The sequence below is a fragment of the Pseudopipra pipra genome, chromosome 23 (assembly GCF_036250125.1).
Source record: "Pseudopipra pipra isolate bDixPip1 chromosome 23, bDixPip1.hap1, whole genome shotgun sequence".
Classification (NCBI taxonomy): domain Eukaryota; kingdom Metazoa; phylum Chordata; class Aves; order Passeriformes; family Pipridae; genus Pseudopipra; species Pseudopipra pipra.
In genome coordinates this window covers 5,439,118-5,460,293 of record NC_087571.1, presented here as the reverse complement: position 1 = coordinate 5,460,293, position 21,176 = coordinate 5,439,118, and the positions used below count along the sequence as shown (strand labels likewise).

At 50.4% G+C, this 21,176-nt stretch overlaps 2 protein-coding genes across 3 annotated transcripts in view; one reads left to right on the top strand and one right to left on the bottom strand.

Annotated features, from left to right (window-relative positions):
- LAYN (layilin) overlaps positions 1–21,176 on the bottom strand; it is a 118,789-nt gene that overhangs the window by 31,615 nt on the left and 65,998 nt on the right. The window lies entirely within an intron of this gene.
- Positions 1–21,176, top strand: part of LOC135401983 (alpha-1,2-mannosyltransferase ALG9-like) — a 28,365-nt gene that overhangs the window by 4,341 nt on the left and 2,848 nt on the right. The window contains exons 1-14 of one of the 2 annotated variants that reach the window (XM_064634608.1): positions 338–844; positions 1,162–1,300; positions 1,482–1,616; positions 1,848–1,918; positions 2,458–2,546; positions 3,027–3,162; positions 3,512–3,599; positions 3,742–3,847; positions 8,257–8,379; positions 9,962–10,116; positions 12,184–12,313; positions 13,007–13,154; positions 13,315–13,444; positions 16,450–16,580. In XM_064634608.1, coding sequence (XP_064490678.1) covers positions 408–844; positions 1,162–1,300; positions 1,482–1,616; positions 1,848–1,918; positions 2,458–2,546; positions 3,027–3,162; positions 3,512–3,599; positions 3,742–3,847; positions 8,257–8,379; positions 9,962–10,116; positions 12,184–12,313; positions 13,007–13,154; positions 13,315–13,444; positions 16,450–16,580 — 2,018 coding nt within the window. In that variant the 5' untranslated portion in view covers positions 338–407. Of the gene's footprint in view, positions 1–337; positions 845–1,161; positions 1,301–1,481; positions 1,617–1,847; positions 1,919–2,457; positions 2,547–3,026; positions 3,163–3,511; positions 3,600–3,741; positions 3,848–8,256; positions 8,380–9,961; positions 10,117–12,183; positions 12,314–13,006; positions 13,155–13,314; positions 13,445–16,449; positions 16,581–21,176 lie in introns of those variants that run through there. The other variant, XM_064634607.1, reaches the window with a different exon arrangement.

The following is a 21,176-nucleotide window of genomic DNA, read 5'->3' as shown; positions in this document are numbered from 1 at the left end:
TGTGGGACAGACACCGTGTGTGCGGAACACGGACCGTGTGTGCAGGGCACAGACCATGTGTGCGGGACAGACACCGTGTGTGCGGGACAGACACCGTCACAGACCGTGTGTGCGGAACACGGACCGTGTGTGCGGAACACGGACCGTGTGTGCGGGACAGACACCGTGTATGCAGGTCACAGACCGTGTGTGCGGGACAGACACTGTGTGTGCGGGACAGACACCATATATGCGGGACAGACACCGTGTATGCGGGACACGGATCCTGTGTGCGGGACAGACACCGTGTGTGCGGGACAGACACCGTGTATGCGGGACAGACACCGCGTGTGCGGGACAGACACCGTGTGCGGGTCACAGACCGTGTGTGCGGGACAGACACCGTGTGTGCGGGACAGACACCGTATATGCGGGACAGACACCGTGTATGCGGGACAGACACCGTGTATGCGGGACAGACACCGTGTGTGCGGGTCACAGACCGTGTGTGCGGGACAGACACCGTATATGCGGGACAGACACCGTGTATGCGGGACAGACACCGTGTATGCGGGACAGACACCGCGTGTGCGGGACAGACACCGCGTGTGCGGGACAGACACCGTGTATGCGGGACAGACACCGTGTGTTCGCGCCGCGCGCTCCCGCCCCTCCGCGCGCTCCCGTTGCCCACAGCCGTGATGGCGGCGGCGGCTTCCCCGCCCCGCCCGCCCGCGGCAGCGCCGCCCGCCCGCCCGGCCGTGCCCGTCCCCGCCATGGCCGCCAAGGGGGCCCGGCAGCGGCCGCGGGCGGGCGGCGGGGAGGCGGCGGGGCGGCGGCCGGAGGCGGAGGAGCCGCGGGCAGAGTGGGTGTCGGGGCAGTGCCCACGCGGGGGGTGTTTGGGCGGCCCCGGGCGGTGGCGGAGATGCCCGCCCCGCATCCCCCCGGCCGGCAGGAGCCCCCGGTGCGGGGCTGCGGTGGGGCGGGGGGTGATGCTGCTGCCCTGGTACCCGACCCCCCCAAGGAAAGCAGCGCGCTCGCTGCTGGAATCAGCGGCTCAGATACCCTCCTCTGTCCTTTTCGTGTCGCTTGGTCTCGTCGCTGAGCCTTCCTGCTGCATATTCGTATTTTTTTTTTAATTTTTTTTTTTTTTAATTTTTTTTTCCCTCCTCTTTGGATTAGATCATCCGGGAGCAAAGCAGGGCAAGTTTGGGCCCCCGAAGGATCAACAGCTTTCAAGTGTCTCATCTCGGCCAGGTTCTGTGCAGCCCTCCTGAGCAACATCTCTGATTGCGATGAGACCTTCAACTACTGGGAACCGGTGAGTGGCTTCGTGCCCTTGGCATTTGGCAGCGTGTACCTGGCCAGTGCACACGCAGGTTTATTTAGAACCCCGTACCAGTCTCTCAAAGAGGAATTTTTGTACTCAGGGACTGGGAGGTGGGAGATGGGAGGCTGTCTGATGCATGTTGATTTATTTCTTGATTTAATCTCCGTTGCAGACACACTACCTCATTTATGGGAAGGGGTTTCAGACGTGGGAATACTCCCCAGCCTATGCCATCCGCTCCTATGCTTACCTGTGGCTCCATGCCTTACCAGCCTGGTTCCATGCTCGAGTCCTGCAAACCAACAAGGTAAATCACGTGTGTGGAACCTGCTTCTGTGGGGAATAAACGTACCTTTAGTCCCGTGTGTGAAAACAACCGCTTTGTTTGTTGTCGGAGAGTTCGCGTTTACAAAACTCTCCTTGGTTGACAAACACCGACCTCCCGGGAGGGTTTCGGAGGGTTTGTGAGTTTCCGCCGATGCTTTACAAGCCCGGTTTGTGTCCCGTGCCTTCCTCACACTCCGACCATGTCTCCTAGGTCCTTATCTTCTATTTCCTCCGATGCTTCCTGGCCTTCCTGAGCTGCATTTGTGAACTCTACTTCTACAAGTGAGTGTTAGAGCCTGCCTGCAGTGAGTGTTTTGGGTGCCATGCACGGGAAATACGCTTTGAAGCTCATGTGTGGATTGGGTTGCTTAAAAGTGAACCTTGAAAATACGTGTTCTCATGATAACTTAATGGAATACTGGTGAGAATTCCACAATTAGGACAAAACTGTACTCTCAGAGCTGCCACCCACATCTCCACTCCAGCATTTTGCTGACTACACTCATTTTCTCACCGACAGCAGCAAGCAGGGTGGGAGTGTTGTAGACTGAGCTCTGCTGGAGGAGAGTCTGGTGCTGTGTTTGCTTACCATAGTGAATTTTACTGGAACACATTAATTGTTGCTGTGTGTAATCCATCTGCCAGTGCTGTTTACATCCACTAAAAGCAGTAAATCCTTAACATACAATTATCTTGTCTAAGCTGGGTTAGACTCTGCCTCTTCGTTTGTGATTTTCAGACTGTTACCTCACATTTTTTCTGTTGGGAATAATCTGATTTTAAGGATCTTTTCTGTGTCCGTTTCCCTCTTGCTTCCTCAGGGCTGTGTGCAAGAAGTTTGGGCTGCATGTGAGCAGGCTGATGTTGGCCTTCCTGGTGCTCAGCACGGGGATGTTCTGTGCTTCTGCAGGTAGGTTTACTTGTAGCAGTGACTCTGACAGTGACCTTGTCCCTGGAAACCAGAGGCAGGGCCAGAGAGAAGAGAAGCCTCAGCTGTGACACATCTCCAACATTGTGTTATGGATCTCTAGTCTGTGTTTGTTGTGGCTGTGTTCTGCTGGAGTGTTTCTCACGGCAGGTGTGACAGAATAAGTGTTGATCCACATTGTGTTTTCTGTGTTGCTTTCTTACAAGTTTCAGTTTCCTCTTTGTTTCCTGCTTGTTTCTGTTGCTGCCTCCTGTCTCCTGGCTGTGCCTCTTAAACAGAGGCTTGGCCTGCCTTCCTTGGACATATTTTAACCTAAGGAAGGAGGCTCCTATTTTGGCACTGCCACTTGCCTTTGTGTCCTGTCCCCTCTTTCCCAGCCACTGTGAGGCTTGTGTAAAACCCCTGCTGTAGGTATGGAGTGTGAGGAAGCTGAGCTGACCCCTTTCCTCCCTTGTGCTGCAGCTTTCCTGCCCAGCAGTTTCTGCATGTACACCACGGTGGTTGCCATGACTGGCTGGTACATGGACAAGACCTCTGTGGCAGTGCTGGGGGTGGCTGCTGGAGCCCTCCTGGGCTGGCCCTTCAGCGCAGCTCTGGGGTAAGAAAAGGAAAGCTGGGGAGTTTTGCACTTTGTCAGATAATTTTTTTGCCTGTTTGGGGAGAATGCAGGGGTGGAGAGCTGGAGGAAAAAACTCTCAGGGCCTGCCTGAGCCTAGTCTGTGCTGCAGGCTTCCATAGCCCGAGTTCTTTGCTTCTGGAGGACTTAGGTTGGGAAGATTTCCTGATGTTAATACACTGGGAGAGTAAAGCCTGAGTTGGATGGCTGGATGTGGAGTAGAAGCAGAGGCCAGTGAAGGGATGGTTCTCTCTCAGCTTGCTTTGGAGGGCAGGAGAACCTGCAGTGGGGAAAGCCAAGGTCTCCAGCTGACAGCTGGTCTCTCTTTCAGGCTTCCTATTGCCTTTGACTTGTTGATACTGAAGCAGAGGTGGAAGAGTTTCCTGAACTGGTGTGTGGTGTCATTGATCCTGTTTTTGGTAAGTGCCTGAAGCAATGCAGAGAGGGAATGGATTGGGCTTGTGACAGGAGGGATGAATTCCTTCAGGAAAATCACATGGAGCTTCAGTGCAGCCCAGCCAAAAGCTCCTGGCACTTTAACTAACAGCTGCTTTCTTCCAGGTGCCCTTGGTGGTGGTGGACAGCTATTACTATGGGAAGCTGGTGGTTGCACCTCTCAACATTGTTTTATACAATGTCTTCACCCCTCACGGGCCTGATCTCTACGGTGAGTTTAAGATAACAAGCCAAGAAGGGAGTTGGGAGTTTTTCTTGCTACTCTGACTCCCCCCCAGCTCTTGATTGCCAACCCTTTTTCTGATGTACCTTGGGAGCAAAAGCTGCCTGCGAGCTCCAAAGGCTGCAGCTCCAGCTTCTGGACACGGGATGTCTCTCTCGAGCTGGGAATCCACAGGCCACTGAGCTGGTGCTGCTTTTGTTCACTTCCCAGTTCTGCAAACCACCGTGAGGTGTCTCAGTGGCACAGCAGAGAGCTGGCAGTGCGTGGCTGCTGAGTGGGCACAAGGGGTACCTGTGTGTGTTTGTGAGATTTGATGGAGTTCCTGGCTCTTGTTCTTCACAGCCAGGGTGCAGAAACCTTGGAAAAGCAGGTGGCAGTGCAGAATCAGTAGTTTTTTCCAGTTCACATTGTGTGTCTGCAGTCCCAAGCCCATGCTGTGCCTTGGGAATCCCTTTGCTCTTTGGCAGTGTGTGGCCTGGGCTTTGCTGGCCAGTGGGATCTGAGGGTGCCATAAGGCAAATCATCTGCCTGCAGGGGGTTCCCTGATAACTGTGGGACCCAAACCCCAGCTCTGAGCCTCCAAGGCAGTGCTGGGAGTGCTGTTTGTTTGGGAGCTGTCACTGTGCTCAGTTGTCCATGAAGAGTAAGGAAAATATTCCATTTCTTGCAGGGCTCCAGAGGGGCTGGGGGAGACCTCAGGGTGCAGGGTCCCTGCATCATCCCTGTCCTCTGAGCCCAGCCCAGTCTGAGCTGTTCCAGGAGGGGTTCAGCAGTGCTCAGCAGCAGCCAGGCTCTCTCTGGCAGTGCCCTGCAGCCACATTTGCTGGTTCACTGGCAGGGCTGTTCTGGATGGTGCTGAGTGGTGATTTGTCACTTGTGCTGTGGCACAGCAGGGCAGCAGCTGCTTTGCCAGGGTTCCTCCTCTCTGCAGGAGGGCTCTGAAGGCTGTTGCTGTGAGTTTTCTATAAGTAAACTCCAGGCCCTGTCTCTCTGATAGGTTTTGGCATGGGCCTGTGCCTGACCTTTTCCACACTGGTGCATGAGTTGTTTCCAGAAGCCTCCAGGGACCAATGTGTTCTGAAGTGTTTTATTCATGGTGACATTCATATAACATCCTCGGGCTAGTAAAAGAGCCTGCTTGAAATTGCTCTTTAATGCAGTGTGGCCAGGACAACGCTGTGTGTTTAGAGAGCCTCGAAACACTGGGGAGAAATAACCCCACCAGGGAGGTGAGGGGCTGGCCAATCCCTCCAGGCTTTGGGGCTGGGATTTCCCAACTTTCACATGATGGGAGCAGAGTGACCAGCCCACAGCATCTTCAGTGTTTTGGAGACAAGGTTCAACTTCTTATTTTTCTTTTGTCTTTAGCAATACACTCCTTCTGCATAAACACTGGCTGTGTTAGTATTTCCCTGGGGGAATTAGGTTTCTACAGCCAAGGGAGAGCAGTTTCTAAGCATACATCCCTAAGCCTGATTCTGAGCCTTTGTGAGGTTTTTGCCTGCATGTGTTCTAAGAAATCCCCATTTGTGACCAGAGTTTTGCCCCACTTTCTGTGCCTGGAGCCTCAGCTGTGACTTGCAGTGTGATGGCACTTTGGGGAGCTTTGTTCAGCTTGGGCTGTTGATGTGACACCTTTGCTCTGCTGGGTCCTGGTTCTTCAAGAGAGTGAAAATAAACGAAATGCAGCAAGCAGAGTGTTTGTTATACTAGCACTGAATCAGGCTTGCTTAGAATGAGGGCTGTGAGTCATGAGCAAATTATTGCAGCTTAGTTACTGCTGAAGAGCTGAGCTGCAGCTCCTGCCTGCACCCAGGCTGGGCCCAGCACAGGGTGGGGCAGCTGAGCCTAAGCCTATTTTACAACTGCTCTGCTGTGGCCTCCCCATTGCTGTGGTCGAGGTGGTTTGCCCAGTTCCATCACCTTGGGTGGGAGTTGGATCTCCAGGGTTGCTCCCGGAGCCTGTCAGGTCTCAAAGGACAAAGCATTGTCTGGCTCAGTGCCTGACAGTGCTTCCAGCTGGTTATCCCCATGGAGCCATTGTGCCAGGAGCTGGCTGGGCCACAGTGTTCTTCCCACTGCCTTTATCAGTCCCTCTCCTACAGCTCCAGCCTGGGGGACACTTGCAGGAACTTCCCTCTCCTGTCCTGCTCTGGAGGTGATGCTGTGGAAGCACATTCCCATCACTTCTGTGCATGGAGAGTTCCTCAGTGTCCCTCCATGCTTGAAGGATGCTGTTCTGGGTCAGGACTCCTTGTGTGCACTGGGGTTTTTCTTTTTTCACGCTGCAGTTCCCTCTCAGTTCACCTTGAGTCGTGTGGATAACAGGAATAAAAGCATTTTGCCCTGGGAGGCATCGAGCCTGAATGGCTCTGAATGGGTGAGTCACCACGACCCAGCCTATTGCTTTTTGCCTGCTGTGCACTGCTCTCCTCTTTTTCTTTTTCTTTTTTTTTTCTTTTTATTATTTTTTTTCTCCTCTCCAGAGAAGAAAATCCCTCATTGGAGAAGGAGGGAAGGCTCCAGTGCTTAGTTTTTAAGGACGATTCAGTCACACTGCAAAAAAAAATGTGAGAAAGTAGCCTTTTTCCCTTAAAACTGTGCTTCCCACCAGCTGATCTCTTTATTAGCAGCATCCCTCAGGGGTGTGTTTGGATTATGGATTATTCATGAAGTGCCCTTCACTCTTGATCCCCAGGCTGCCAAGACTAGAAAGAGCCCATTTCCTTTGCTTTCCATAGGGCAGGTAGAAGGGTGACTGCGTGGTCCCTGCTGCTATCCTTTAAAGATTTGGGGTTTACCTATAACTGCTGTTTGCTTTCAGTGCTAATAATTGAAAGTTTCCTATATGAACCTCGTAGAGGTTGCTTGGGCTTGGCCTCAGTGACTCCAGGGACATTTTATGACATTCTTGGTGCAGCTTCTGCTCGAGTTTGGCTGTGGGAGCTGCAGAGGGTTCAGATTTGGCTGTGGGAGCTGCAGAGGGTTCAGGTTTGGCTGTGGGAGCTGCAGAGGGTTCAGATTTGGCTGTGGGAGCTGCAGAGGGTTTGAGTTTGGCTGTGGGAGCTGCAGAGGGTTCAGGTTTGGCTGTGGGAGCTGCAGAGGGTTCAGATTTGGCTGTGGGAGCTGCAGAGGGTTCAGATTTGGCTGTGGGAGCTGCAGAGGGTTCAGATTTGGCTGTGGGAGCTGCAGAGGGTTCAGGTTTGGCTGTGGGAGCTGCAGAGGGTTCAGATTTGGCTGTGGGAGCTGCAGAGGGTTGGGGTTTGGCTGTGGGAGCTGCAGAGGGTTCAGATTTGGCTGTGGGAGCTGCAGAGGGTTCAGGTTTGGCTGTGGGAGCTGCAGAGGGTTGGGGTTTGGCTGTGGGAGCTGCAGAGGGTTCAGGTTTGGCTGTGGGAGCTGCAGAGGGTTCAGGTTTGGCTGTGGGAGCTGCAGAGGGTTGGGGTTTGGCTGTGGGAGCTGCAGAGGGTTGGGGTTTTCCTGCCTGCTCTGCCGTTGTCTGATTGATTTCAGCGCGGACCCTTCTTTAAGTGGCTCTGATTGCAGGAAATTGCTGTGGCGTGTGACACATGTCACAACAGTGCAGTGATTAAAGCCCCCGCGTGTCATTTACTGACTGATTGAGCTAATCACACCCAGGGAGTGGGAAATGTGTGGAGAGGAACTGGCATTCCTCATTGTTAAGGGCTTTAAGCGTCCAAATAAGTGACAGTTGGATTGGAATGTCTTTGAATTTACATCCTTGGAAGCTCGCAGCCAGTCCCCAAGTGTGTCATGGTAGGAGGCAGAGCTGCCTTGCTTCTGTTTGAAGCATATCTTAAATAGTTCTGACTCTAAGTTGGTACCAATACTAGCATTTGGGTGAGCTTCAGTGGCTGAGTCTTTGTTGGGGTGAAGTGGGAATGCAAACTCTTTCTTCTTAATCCTTTTGAGAACATTTTCTGCCAACACTGAGTGTACGTGGTCACTCCAGAATTATATGGCGTTGTGTGGTTTTCTGTTGCTCCCCTCTTACTTCTCTGCAATTAGAAAGAATGAATTTGGAGTCAAGTTTCCTGGTTTTACAAGTTTCCACCTCCACACCTTGCTCGTGTGGTCTTCCTGAATGTGAGGGTGAACTGTGTGTCAGAACTCTGCTGGGCTCTTGGGTTGAGCTGTGACCCAGGAGCAGTATTGATGTTACATTGATATTGATTGTGACCCAGTGAAAAAATAAGGAGGAAAATAATTTCTGAAAAGGAAGGAAATGAAGTTTCTGGGGCAGGTGTGGTTGTGAGATGCTCTGGTGCCCCTGTATTGCTGCTGACTAACTCTGGGAGTCGGGCAAAGCTGCTGCTCCAGCCAGATGTCATCCCAGGCTTGTATTCCAAACCTCTTCTTTCCTTTTTCTCACCCTTTAGGTACAGAACCCTGGTCCTTCTACTTCATCAATGGCTTTCTGAATTTCAACGTGGCTTTTATTCTGGCCCTGCTGGTGCTGCCACTGACCTGTCTCATGGAGTGTCTGCTGCAGAAGTTCCATGGTGAGTGCAGGGAGAGCCAGGCACAGCCAGCCCAGACCTCAGCCTGGGGCTGCAGGCAGAGCTGTAGCCTGCCAAAGAGCAGCTTGGCTTTATTGGGAGCGAAACTGGGCTCAGCAAAAGTCTTTGGAGTAATAGGAGAGTTCCTGGAGCTCATTACTGAGTCCAGGGTTGTTCCCTGCCTCCACCTCCAGAAGGACAATGTGTTTTCAAGGCTGGATTTACCCATACCCAGAGCAGTTTAACAAGGGGTGTGGTACCCAACCCTCAGTCTGACATTTCAATAGTCTTAAGGGGGAGAGAAACTGTGTACCTGTAGTTTCCATCTGGTCTGCAGCTGGAAATGGGAACCTTTGGAGTAACTGGGGGACGTTTTTGGGGTTGAAGTGGGCTCTTCTGGGCACTGTGAAAGGCACTCTTGAGCTCACAGGACTGAGCCCTGGCAGGACTGCCCATGCTTTGGGAAGTGTCCCCAAGGGTGTGGATATACTGAGAGCAGGAAAAGGAGGAACCAGAACATTCCCTGCTTCACGTTGGGCTTTTTCTTAAATCAAATGACATCAGTTTAAACACATGACATTTGGTAAGGGACTCTGGAGAGGAAGTGTGAATTCTTCTCTGCTGTTTTCCTGAGGAAGATTCATCAAGTGTCAGCAGCAGCCTCCAGATTCATCAGTCCAGTCAGTGCTTTGCTCTCTCTCTGATTTTTTTTACTGAATAAAAGAAGCAGCAATATCATAATCCCCCATGAAAATGTGTGTTAACGGGTGTTTGCTTGTATCTGTTCCTTGGCTATGACTGACATACTGTCAGGAACCAGTGAAAGCTCAGTAGGAGATCCTGTAAATGCAAGATTTCCTGCTGTTCACTTGGTGTTCTTGTGCTTAACAGGGGGAGCGATTCTGCCAAGTGCTTTGTTCTCATTGTCTGTGAAATGCCGTTGGCTTAATTGCTTAACTCTGCTGTTGGGAGTAGTGAGGGGGCAGAGAAGGGACTGCAAATTGTCAGGCAGTGCAGAACCCTCCTCAGTGTGACTGAAATTCAGGGTAATTGTTGTTATTTTTGAATCAGTTATTTCCTCTGTTAAGCAGAAGGCGCCTGAGAGACCTCTCATGCTGTTATTTTTGTAATGAGGCAATGAGGGTTGTGGAAACTTCAGTCCACAAACAAGCCTCTGTGAGGGGAGAGGGGGATCCAGGGGAGATCCTTTCTGATCTTTGTATGTACAATACCCAGCAGGAGATCTGCTTCTGACTGCCTGATTTGTCAGTCCTTGGTGGGTTTTGTCTCTCCCTTGGGTTCAGTGATGCAGTCCCTTATTTTCTGTCCTCCTAAATCTGTTGGGGTTGTTAGTATTGTAGGAACCTGTAAAAATTCCCTGATGAAGATTCTGTGCTGACTGTTTGGACGTGTTTCCTGGATTTCAGCAACGTGGGTGCTCAGAACAGGCTGTGTTTGTGTCTGAAGGCAACGGTTTGGGTCTGGAGAAGGGGCTTGGAGGGTGAGCTGTGACTGTGCAAGGGAGTGGGTTAAACCCCTCATTTCTTGCATTGCTGCTGCTTTGCTGAGTTTCTGTTTCCTCCAGTTCAGAACCTGGGCCGTCCCTACTGGCTGACCCTGGCTCCCATGTACATCTGGATCCTGATTTTCTTCAGCCAGCCCCACAAGGAGGAGAGGTTTCTCTTCCCCATCTATCCCCTCATCTGTCTCTCTGGTGCTGTGGCTCTCTCTGCTCTCCAGGTAAGTTTTAGTGGAACATGGTTTTAGTTTAGGTCACACCTTTAGGAAACCTGATTTCCAGCTGATTTCTTTTAACATTGCTTCCCAAAGTTTGGGGACACCTGCAGAATACCTGTGCCTGTGACACAGCTCAGGACTGTCCTGTGCATAGCTTTGGATCATCATCTTTGATCTGTAGCTGGTACAGTTTAATATTTGAACCACATTTCATGGACAGGTGTTGAGACTGTGGAAGCAAAATGCTCAGCCCTTCTGGTACTGAAGTGTTGCTGATTTTACACATTAAACCACAATCTTCCTGTGCAGGTTGACTGAGAGTGTATGGAAAACTATTATCCCTCTGTAAGATGTGATGTAAAAGCAAAAATATTTGGGATTTCCCTCCTGAGTGTCGTACAGAATGAGCTCAGCTGATAATTCTGGATCTGAGTGCAGCAAAAACAGATCAAATTTCATGGCTTTATAAGGTGATCCCATCCAGCTTATCCAGGATTGTCTGAAGTGATAAATAGCTGAGAATATTCCCTTGCCACTGATTATTTCGTGATGGCTTTGGGTCGTTCTCCCATCCCCAGTGGGAATTCCTGGTGGGGAGCAGTTGAGATGTTGTGGTGCCAGCACAGCACAACACCCAGGAGATGCCATGAGGGTTGGTGACTTGGTGACAGCATTGGGGCCTCCTTTGTCTGGTGGTCAGGGCAGGAATGTGGGTGTGTAGGGTTCTGGTGAATCCTTCACTGGCTTGAAAAAGGAAAAGTGATGTTGTTTAGTGCCGGGAAACTGGGTTGGATACTTGGAGGAGCCAAAACTGGATGTTTAGTAAATATCTCTTGAAGCACTTCACAGAGCAAAGCACTAATAGAGACTGATATAAACCTTCCCAGAGTCAAAATGATTCATCTTCCCCTGTTCAAAAGGCCCAGGAATCCAGTCATCAGTCCCTGCCTGAGCCTGTTCCTCTGTTTGGCCTCATCCTGCTGTTCCTCCTGTGTCCTGCTGAGCACCAGTGGCAGCTCCTGCCCTGGGCTCCCCACCAGCACTGCCTGCACCCCTCAAACCTCTCCCTCTTCCCTCCTGACTGCTCATCTCCCATCACTGCTGGTGTTCCAGTGCCCACCTGGAGCCCCCCAGCTGAGTTTCAGTCCTTGCACCCATGCAGGACCGAGCTCTAGTGTCAGCAGTTTTGTGGCTCTGCCTGTCACAACGTCACAGGGAGCTGGTTTAGGACCTTTGCCAAACGTGGCTTTAGAAAAAATCCAGTGTACATTTCTGCCCTGCATTTTTTAGCTCTGCTGGATGACATTTTGCCCAGTATAGGGTGTCCAGCTGGGAATTGAGAACTGATTGCCCACCAGCAGTCCAGGCTGGTCACTCTGCTCCTCCAAAACACGTGGATGTGACTGTCATGAGGAAAATGCAAACAGGACTAGAGAAACAGAAACCTGAGGATAGGAAGTGAATAACCAGAAAGGCAGAGCAGGAGGGAGGGCCCAAGCCAAGGACTGGATGTATTTCCTTCTGAGTGTCCCCAGAAAGGCTTTTACATTTAAAAAAAAACCCAAAAGGCTTTTCCTTTATCAGTTCCAGAGTGGCTTTGTGTGTCCTTTCGTCCACTTCAGGGCTGGAGTTGGTGCAGGCAGGGTAAACAACTGCAGGTCACCCAGGAAATCTGGGTCATGGAACTCGTGCTGGAGAGCGAGTCAGTGCAGGCTGGGAAATGAGGTCTGGCTGTGCAGGGCAGTCCTGCAGTGTCTGAAAGGTGCTCCTGCTTCACCTGGGAACAGCCAGGCTGCAGCACTGGTAGAGAGCACTTGACAGCTTTGACCTGAAGCCTGCCTGGGGAAAAGAGCTGAAAACTTCTTTAAATACCCTGGATTTAACTTAAAAAATGTGACTGAATTTCTGTGCATTTCGATGAGTCCGAATTAAAAAAAACAAAGAGCAGAGACCTGGAGGGAGGTGCAGCCACTGCTGCAAGGTCCTCGTGGAAGACAGGATCTTGCTAAACAGATTTGGAGTAATTTTATGTCGTCTCTTTTTTATTTTTCTTTTTCACTCTCTCCTCAGAAATGTTACCACTTCATATTCCAGCGGTACCGCCTGGAGCACTACACGGTGTCCTCCAACTGGCTGGCCCTGGGCACCGTCTTCCTCTTCGGCCTTTTGTCCCTGTCCCGCTCTGTTGCCTTATTCAGAGGTTGGTATTTTACAGGAGGTTGGTGTTTTGCACCTGCCCTGTGCTTTCCTGGGCCTTTGGCTTGGCAGAAGTTGTGCTGCTTCGATTCCGGCGGCGGGTAAAACTAAGGAGTCTCCAAAAGTTGGGATGTCATTGCTGCAGGGAGGGGAATAAGCTTTAATTAATTTAATCACCATTAATGAATGGTTATATATGTGTGTCTACATTCATCCATACATATGTATATGTTCACATATGTATGAATAAACCACTGGAATTACATCACTCCCAAACCTGCCCCTCACCTTCAGCCAGCACAGCTCTACTGATACAAAAATGTACCCAGACTGGCATTAAAGCAGATACTTCAGCTTTCAAATACTTGAAACAGCATCTTCCCCATGTAAAACTTGGAATTGGGTGCATATGTCCTTAATGGAGATGGATTGGGCATGGTCCTTAAGAACCTTCTGCAATGGGAGCCATGCAGTGAGCCTTCCCAACCTCAGCAGTATGGGTTTGGGTTTTGGTGGCCACTGCCAGGGCAGGGAAATGTGAATAAAGAATCTGTGCTAAAAAGAATGCAGCCACTTTTTAGCACAGACCAGTTCATTTATTCAGGAGGTTACCAGTTCCATGTGAATGAGCTTTTTGCAGGCTTCCCAAAGCAGCCATGGAAATGCCCCTCTTATTCTGATTTTCTGCCTTGCACAGGCTACCACGGGCCCCTGGACCTGTACCCGGAGTTCCACAGGATTGCCACTGACCCCAGCATCCACACAGTGCCAGAGGGGAGGCCAGTCAACGTGTGTGTGGGGAAGGAGTGGCACAGATTTCCCAGCAGCTTCCTGCTGCCAGAGAAGTGAGTGCTTTCCTGCCAAAGGCACGGTTTGGTGAGGGGCCCTTCTCCTGAGTGTTGTGGGGGTGACCCTCAGGTCCCAGCTGGCACCAGCAGGTGTCCCTGGCTGTGCCTCTGGTGTTCCCCACCCGGAATGTCACTGGGTTTTCCCTGTTCCCTGCAGTTGGCAGCTCCAGTTCATCCTGTCGGAATTCAGGGGCCAGTTGCCCAAACCCTTTGCCAGGGGCCCCCTGGCCACACGGCTCATTCCCACGGACATGAACGACCAGAACAAGGAGGAGCCATCCCGATACGTGAGGATTCTGTTCCCATTTCCTTTTCCTTCCCTCGCTGTGTGATTCCTTACCTAACTGCATAATTACCATATAATTTGTATTAATATCGTGCCCATGGCTGGGTCTCCCTGATTTGTTTCCTGGGGGGAAGTTACAGGACAAAAATGGTCCCTCTGCAGCCCTGGGAAATTTCCCCACTGATGTGAATGTTTTCTGTTTGCATTTCATCTGCCCATTTAAAGGCATAAGAAAAGAAGCAGAAGAAGTGATAGTTCCCAGTTGTTGCAATTTTGGGTTCAGCAGAGAGTGTGTGAGCACAGGAAGGTGAACTGAATGAGTAGTTTGAAGTCCCCCCCAGAAAATATTTTGAAATTTTGCTCTGTACTTTCATGTCTTTTTAAATATAGAAGGATTCATCACATTTGCAGCTGAGAAGGAGGAACTTAATTTGGAACTCCACTGAAACAATTGCATCAGTGATTTCAGTGGGAATCATTTAAGATAATGTACACTGGTGTTACTGATTGATGCTTTTAATGTCTGTATTGTGTTACCTAAACAAAAGCAGTGCACACATATGAATATTTTAAAATTATATTAATGATGTAAAAAAAATTTAAAATTATTCTTTAAAATTAACAGGTTAAATCTTGGCAGTCTGCTGGGTTAAATCTCCTTTCTTTTGAGGCTCATTGTGCAGTTACAGGGATGGGAAGGAGGCGTGTTCCCACCTGAGAGGAGCTGTCTGCTGCAGTGCATTTAATTTATGAAATCTTTAACTGTGGCATATTTTTAGCACAGACAGCTGGCTGGTGCTCAGCCTGTGACTAATGGAGCAAAACACACTTTTGTTTCATGCTTGTTTCTTAATGTCACCCTACAACTTGGTTTTTCCTCATGCAACCAAAGGGGCCCGGAACATTAAAAAAATTAGCCACTAAATGTTAATTTTAAATTTGGGTTTAAGGCTTTGACTTCTGACCTGGCAGTAGCACCAAGAGATCGAGGCATTTTCTTGAGCTGAGTGAGCTTAGGAGTGCAAGCACACCCAGATTTAAAAAAAAAAAATAGAAGGACTGTGATAGTGAGTAAATCTAAATAGCACAAGCCTGTTGGGCATTTAAAGGGGAGAAAACAAATGGTTCAAGAGGATTATCTGAGCCATGGACCTTCAAACCCATTAATGGCTTCAGAACTGGGGCTGATCTCGTTGTTTCAGGTGCAGGTCTCTGTTACTGCTCTGCTTGAAAGTGGAAGGGTGAATCTCAGTGTTTCTGTTGCTATGAGACACTGGGGAGAAGGGTTGATTTGATCCTGTTTTGCAGTTCTTCCTTCCTTAATCACGTTGAGCAGCACTTGCCTTGCACTTGTCCTGCCAGGGAGGTGCATTTGTCCCTGAAGCTGCTGAGAGGGAGATGAGGAGCATTGTTCCCTACAGAAATGTATCCAAGCAGGAACAGCAGATCAGGCCTAAAAGCTGAAACTGTTGACAACAACTGGCTTCAGAGGAAGTTTGGGTTTTTTTGACCACTTTCTTTTCAGTTGTAGCAGCCCCCCAGAGCCCAGTGAGAGACAGCAGCAGCTGTGCCCTGAGCTCCAGCTCTCTGCTGTGCCCACTCCTGTTAGTCAGGGTGGCACCAAATTTAGCTCCCCACCACTCAGCACTGCAGTTGCATCAAAGAAAGAGAGAGTGGGAGGAGGAAAAGGAAAGGAGAAGCGAGGAGGGTGGGATGTGATTTAGAAATCCCCTGCAGCTTTGTTCATTGCACAGGGAAACGTTTCAAGGTCTGTGCATCACCAAAGCCTGGTGGAAATGCCCAAATAAATGCACAGGTGCTGTGTTGGCCCTCTGACCAGGGTGAATGTTATCCTTGGCTTCAGTGTAACTTCTAGGAATGCTCTGTGTTCACTTAGAATTGTACCAGGGAAATCTTTCACCTGGCATTTTAAGTGCCTGCCCTTCTAGGGGAGAATTTAGAATGTGAGATTAGTCTTAGTGCTTGAGGCAGTAACTTGCCTTTCTCTGAATGACTCTACATCACTTACAGGAAAACTTGGTTAGTGCTTTGGGAGTCTTTTTGCTAATGAGCCAGAACCTCTCCCAGGGCCTGGAATGTTCTTCTCACACAGTGCAAGGAGTGGATTCAACATTCTCCTCAGCCGAGTTTCCCAGGGTGTAATTTCATTTGCCACTGAGCTGTGATGCCACAGAGCCATCTGGTATCCACCTAATTAAATTGTTTTCAGCCTAAATCGTTACATTAAACCCCAAAGGTGCTTCAGAAGAGTGATTTCAGGCATGTCCAAGGAAGTTTGCAATCAAATTCTGTCCAAGATTACAAGACTTGCCATGGGATGACAAGACTAAAGCCCTCAAATGCTGTGAGCTCTGCAGAGTTAACAGCTTGTGGGGGTTGTGTGACCCTTGTGGGTACCCCATCCTGGTCTGTGTGTATTCAAATGTTGCTCTGTGTGTGTAGCCAGATGAGCTGGAATTGTGTGCAGCTGGTTGTAAAAGGCATGAAAAATGAGGTGAGTGAGTGATTCCTTTTGCAGGAGGCTGTCAGATAGGCATGAACCAGGAAGAAGATTCAGTGCAGACATCAGGAGACATTTCTAACCATAAAGACAGCAGAGTGTTTTGCCTGGGGAGCTCGTGGAGTCAGCATTGTACAAAGTCTTTAACAGCTAATTAGACAACCACTGAGAAAAGCACCAACAGAATTGGTTCTGCCACCTCTGTGCCTTGACAGTTCCCCAGCAAGGGCAGCTGGCAGTGGTCCTGCCTCAGAGAGGGACCTGAGGATGCTCCTCTTGGGAGAAAGCAGCCTGTGTTCCCCCAGAAAGGTTTTGCTGGAGAAGGTTGAGAACAGGTTACTGTGTGTCCTGCAGGAAGCCTTTCCCCTGCTGCTGGAAATTTAACCCTCTTCCCATTGCTAAGTAACATAACAGCCTGTATAAATAAACACAGAGAGCCAGGAACCCGCAGGAAATAAAGCACAAGGATGTCTTTCTTTCTGCAGATTGACATTTCCAAATGCCACTATCTGGTGGACTTGGATACAGCAGCTGAGACCCCCAGGGAGCCCAGGTATTCCTCCAACAAAGAAGAGTGGGTGACCATTGCCTACAAGCCATTCCTTGATGCTTCCAGGTATGCTCTGCACGTTTGGGGGTGAGGGCTGGCAGGGCTGGGCTGTCTGCTTGCAGGAGGAGCTGTGCACAGGGAGGAGAGAGGGTGACAAATGCCACTCTGAAGTCCAGTTTCCAGTAAAGGCAGCTTGCTGGCCACAGTGGAACCTTTGTCAAACTTGTGCCTGCAATATTTATGAGCTAAGAGGGTGAAACCAGCTGAGGAGGGTGGTGAGAAGGATTATTTTTAAAAAGAATCCTCCCTGTGCACTCCTTGCTGAAGCAGTGTTTTTTGGTTTGCTTTCCAAAGAAGGGAGGTGGATGTCATCTCCTCCCAGCATCTCCTCCCAGCAGACCTTTGAATCTGCTGCTTTGTTTCAGCCAAACTCGAGGCAGGTACAAGTCAGTCTCAGAGGGCATGAAAGCTGGCAGACAGAGAGGAGGCAGTCAGCAAGGGCACACCTTTCTTAGGCATCAGAAAATCCATGCAAGAGATCCCTGTTAGAATCTGTCCCTCAGTAGTTCTGCTGCTCACTGAACAACTTGCCTGTGTGTCTGAGCAGCAGCTCCTGTGAGAAGCAGAGGTTGGGTTTGCTCTCCTCCAGGCTGACAGGGGGGGAAGTCAGGGCTGTCAGACTGGGAGTGTTGTTAATACAGCCCTGCCAACACAGAAACCCTCAGCTGTGAGGGGGAGCTTATTTAGCCATTGAAAGCTCTGGTCATGTCGTTGCCATACCAGGACAGAGGGGCTGACTGGAAAAACCTCTGTAAAAAACCCACCCAGGGTTCAGTGCCCTCCTGTTTTCTGTGGGAGACCTTTTAATTCCTAGTACAAGGACCCTCCAGGGAGTGGGGCTGGTAAAGGCAGCTGAGCAGAGAGGAGTGATAATAATGACAGAGCAGCTCCCAGGGGAGCTCTGATGTTCCCAGCCTGCTGACACAAACAGGTTTCCTTGGCAAGGCCTTTCCTGGATGATGTTTTCCAAGAGCCCTGCTGTTACATTTGGGCAGGACTTCAGGAAGGGAGAACGAGGTGGCCAAAGAGTCTTATTAGTGAGGAAAGAGAAGCATCTGCACGAGAGTTTTGCAAAGGACTCCTTGTGCAGAGTGTGTGCCCTCAAATGTGCATTTCTGCTTTGAAGGCTCGTTGGTGTGTTTTCAGAGCTGGTTTATCTTGCTGTTCTCCACTGAACAGTGAAACTTTCATTGGTTTGGACCTGATCTAAAGTCCTTTGAAGTCAGTCAGGTCCAGATGAGTCTTTAAGACCCCTTGGGGATGTAATTTGCTGGGGGTGCTTTAGAGGCAGCTCTGCTGCAGAGGTTCTACCTGCCTGATGAAAGCCAAGTGAATTATTCTGGCATGACTGACTGTCTCACAGACTTCTCCAGGATGTCCTGGATTCTCTGTGGCTTCTTTCAACACAGAATTCCTCATTTTTCTTGTGCTTGGCTGATGTTTGGTCGAGAGGGAATTGGTCTGTCTCATGGGCTTTTTGGGTTATTGCACTTCCAGCCCCCACCCATCACCTCTGAATTTTTGATTAACGCTCATGTGGGATGTACCACAAACCACTGCTCTCTCTCCTGAACCCATTTCAGATCCCCTGAGAGGCTCAGTGCTGAGCTGAGTCCTTGTCACTCTCTTCTCAGCTCTAGTGCTGTTTCCATGTAGCCACTGACATTTTTCTTCCTTCTTTTTCCCCCCTTCCTTCTTGATAGGGGAATTTCCCTATTTACAGCTAAAACCCCTGCATCCTACCAGGCATCCCTGGCTGGCTGGCCCTGAGGAATTTGGCTGAACACACAGGTAGATGTGGTGGTGGAGCTCTGCTCTTCCAGGGGAGATGCTGTCAGAGCACTTCCTGCCAGACAAGAGGCTGGAAACTTCTTCCCAGGCTTGGCACTGAGAACCTGTGCAGTCATTTTGATTTGATTTACGGTGCTGTGTGTTGCATTTGGATCATCCAAACACCAGGATCCCCAAGCAGTGTGTTCCTGGCTGGCTGAGGATCCCTGCAAGCCTGCAGCCAGGCTCCAGTAGCCCACTCAGTTCTGTGTGTGGTCCTTCACGTCTGCCTTGGGAAGGGAGGCTGCTCGTGGCTCTTGCTGCTGGAAGTGATGCCTTGGCTTGTTGTAGCAAAGGCATCATCTCACCACGGAGCAGCAGCTTGTTGTGGGAAGCTGGGAATCACAGGGAGATCCTGGGACTTCAGAGCTCTGAGCCTGGTGATGGTGAGATGGAAAAGGCAGAACATGAGAGGTGGGAAAGGGGAGCAGCTGCCTGGCTGAGCAGTGACAGATCATCTGAGGGTGAAGGGGACCATTCTGGCTGCTGTGCCCTCCTTGGCAAAAGCTGCTGCATCTGTGGGAGGCTGGGATGGAAGAGGGTTTGCAGAGCATGTGCTGGGAGGAGATGAGGAGACCGGGCAGCCCCATCCTCAGCCCTGTGGTGTCACTGCCAGCCTCCCCTGCTCCTGTTCCTGTCATTCCCCAGGCTGTTCCTTATCGAGGCAGCACAGCTGGAGCAGAGGGGAGCTGTGGTGCCTTCAGCAGTGGAGGAGGCCAGGTTGCCATGGCAGCAGGGCTGATTTCCATCCCTGCTGTTCCCACCTCCTGCGGTTCCAAAGGCTGAGCTGTGCCCCGGCACAGACCTTGGCAGGGGGGGCAGCTCCAGGGCACGGGGCTGGGAAGGGCTGGGAGGGCCTGGGCTCACCCAGGGGGTATCACTGACTCTGAGGGGGGAGAGAACCAGGTACATCTCCCCAGCTTGTCTCCCTGAACCTGGAGAGGAACAGGAAGGCAGGAACAGCTGCCCAGCAGTGGGCACAGCTTCCCAGGACAGCTCAGGGTCCAGTGAGCAGCAGGGAGAACAAACCACACGAGGCCTGATCTGCCCTGTTTCGAGCCAGTGTGGCATTTAAAGGTGTCACAATTATAATGGGATGGTGCAAAAAAAGTCAAGGCCCCTTTTGCCAGCTCATCCTCAGCAGCAAGAGATATTGGAGAGCAGCTCTCTTTGCATTGCATTTCTCATCATTGTTGTCACATATATTTTAATTTCTCTCTGTAATTAGGCCCTTGGAGAAGAGGCAGGGTGGATGAGTGACTAGGGGGCTCAGGGGGATTTGGTGTTCCCATGACTCTGCCCTTAAACCCTCCCTGTGTTGCAGTTTCCCATTTGGGCCAAAGGTTTGTTAGGTCCCCACTTATCTCCAGGAGCTTGTTGGCAATGCATGTAAGGAGCTTAAACTTCAGAACAGCAGGGACAGGTAAATACCTTTGCATTGTTTTGCACCCAGGTACTGGAATTTTGCTGCAGCATCCATATAAAGGTTTCCCATGGCAAACGTTCACAGCCGGGCTGTTGAGCTCCGAGTGCGTCAGAGCATTTCTAAAATAAGACAAGTGTTGTTTGCTTTGGTTTTCTTCCCTGAGTGTGCCTGAGTTGTAACCTGCATCAAATCTCGGGGCTCCAGCAATTCCCAGCAGGGGCAATGACCCAGGTTTGGCAGCAGACTGGCAGATGAGGGGGGCAGTGCCAATGGCAGCAGTGCTGGCTTTGTTTGCCACCCCAGAGGGTTCTCTGAGGGCATCCCTGGTGCCTCAGCACTGTTTCAGGGATGCAACAAGTACTTGTGCAGTCCAGAAAGGTGTTTGCAGCCCTGACAGGGGAGCAGGTGTGGAAATCCCAGCAAAAGCACTTGTGTGGCTTGGTTTGATTTTGATTTGAGACACTAAATTTGGGCACTGCTGTCTGTCTGAGAGCTGAGAAATCCATTGTTCTGCTGCAGGGGAGCAGTGACACAGCTGTAACAGCAAGTTGTGTGCTAGAAATGAGTGAGCTGGAAGGATCCCAGAGCCAGTAGATCCCTGGGGAGACCTTCCCAGGGTCAGACACACAGGTTGTAGAGGCAGTGAAGCTGCATCAAGAACTCCTTTGGTGCCCCAGAGTGCTCACATTTCTGAGCATGTCCCTTCCCCCCTCACCAGAGTGACACATCCCTCAAACCCAGCACCTGCTTCCACACAGTGGTTTGGAAATGTCTCTTGCTACCTATGAAATAAGTGTAAAACCACTATGAAAAATGCAGCTTTGGGTTTTTTTTAATAAAAGCTGAGGAGGAACAGAAGTGTCCCTTGGAGCTGGGCTGTGAGGGGAGCTGCCAGGGGAGATTTCAGGTTTGCAACTCTTAAAGAAACCCCATCAAGCACCTCCCCAACCAAACCCAAACTGCAGCTCTTGTTCTTTGGAAATAAATGACCCCAACAGCTCAGTTCACTCCTGCTGAACTGGAGGCTTCTGGGACTCACTGTGAGTCTCCCATTGACGTCAGCAAGTGCAAATGTAAATCTCAGCTGGCTCTGATAAATGGTGCTGCTAATTGAATTAGAGAGCACTCCAAGCCACCAGCTAATTATGCTCCTCAGGAAGCTGCTTTGCCAAGGTCCATTTAATTCTATATTGGCTGAGCACTCCGAATCTGGCACAGAAAAAGGGGAAATATATCACAGCTCCCCACTGAGGAGCACATATTTCTCCAGCTCTTTAGGCTGAGCCGTCTGCTTGCTCCAAACACTTGGATTTTCCATCAAAAAAAAAGTAAAATTAGTGCAAAGT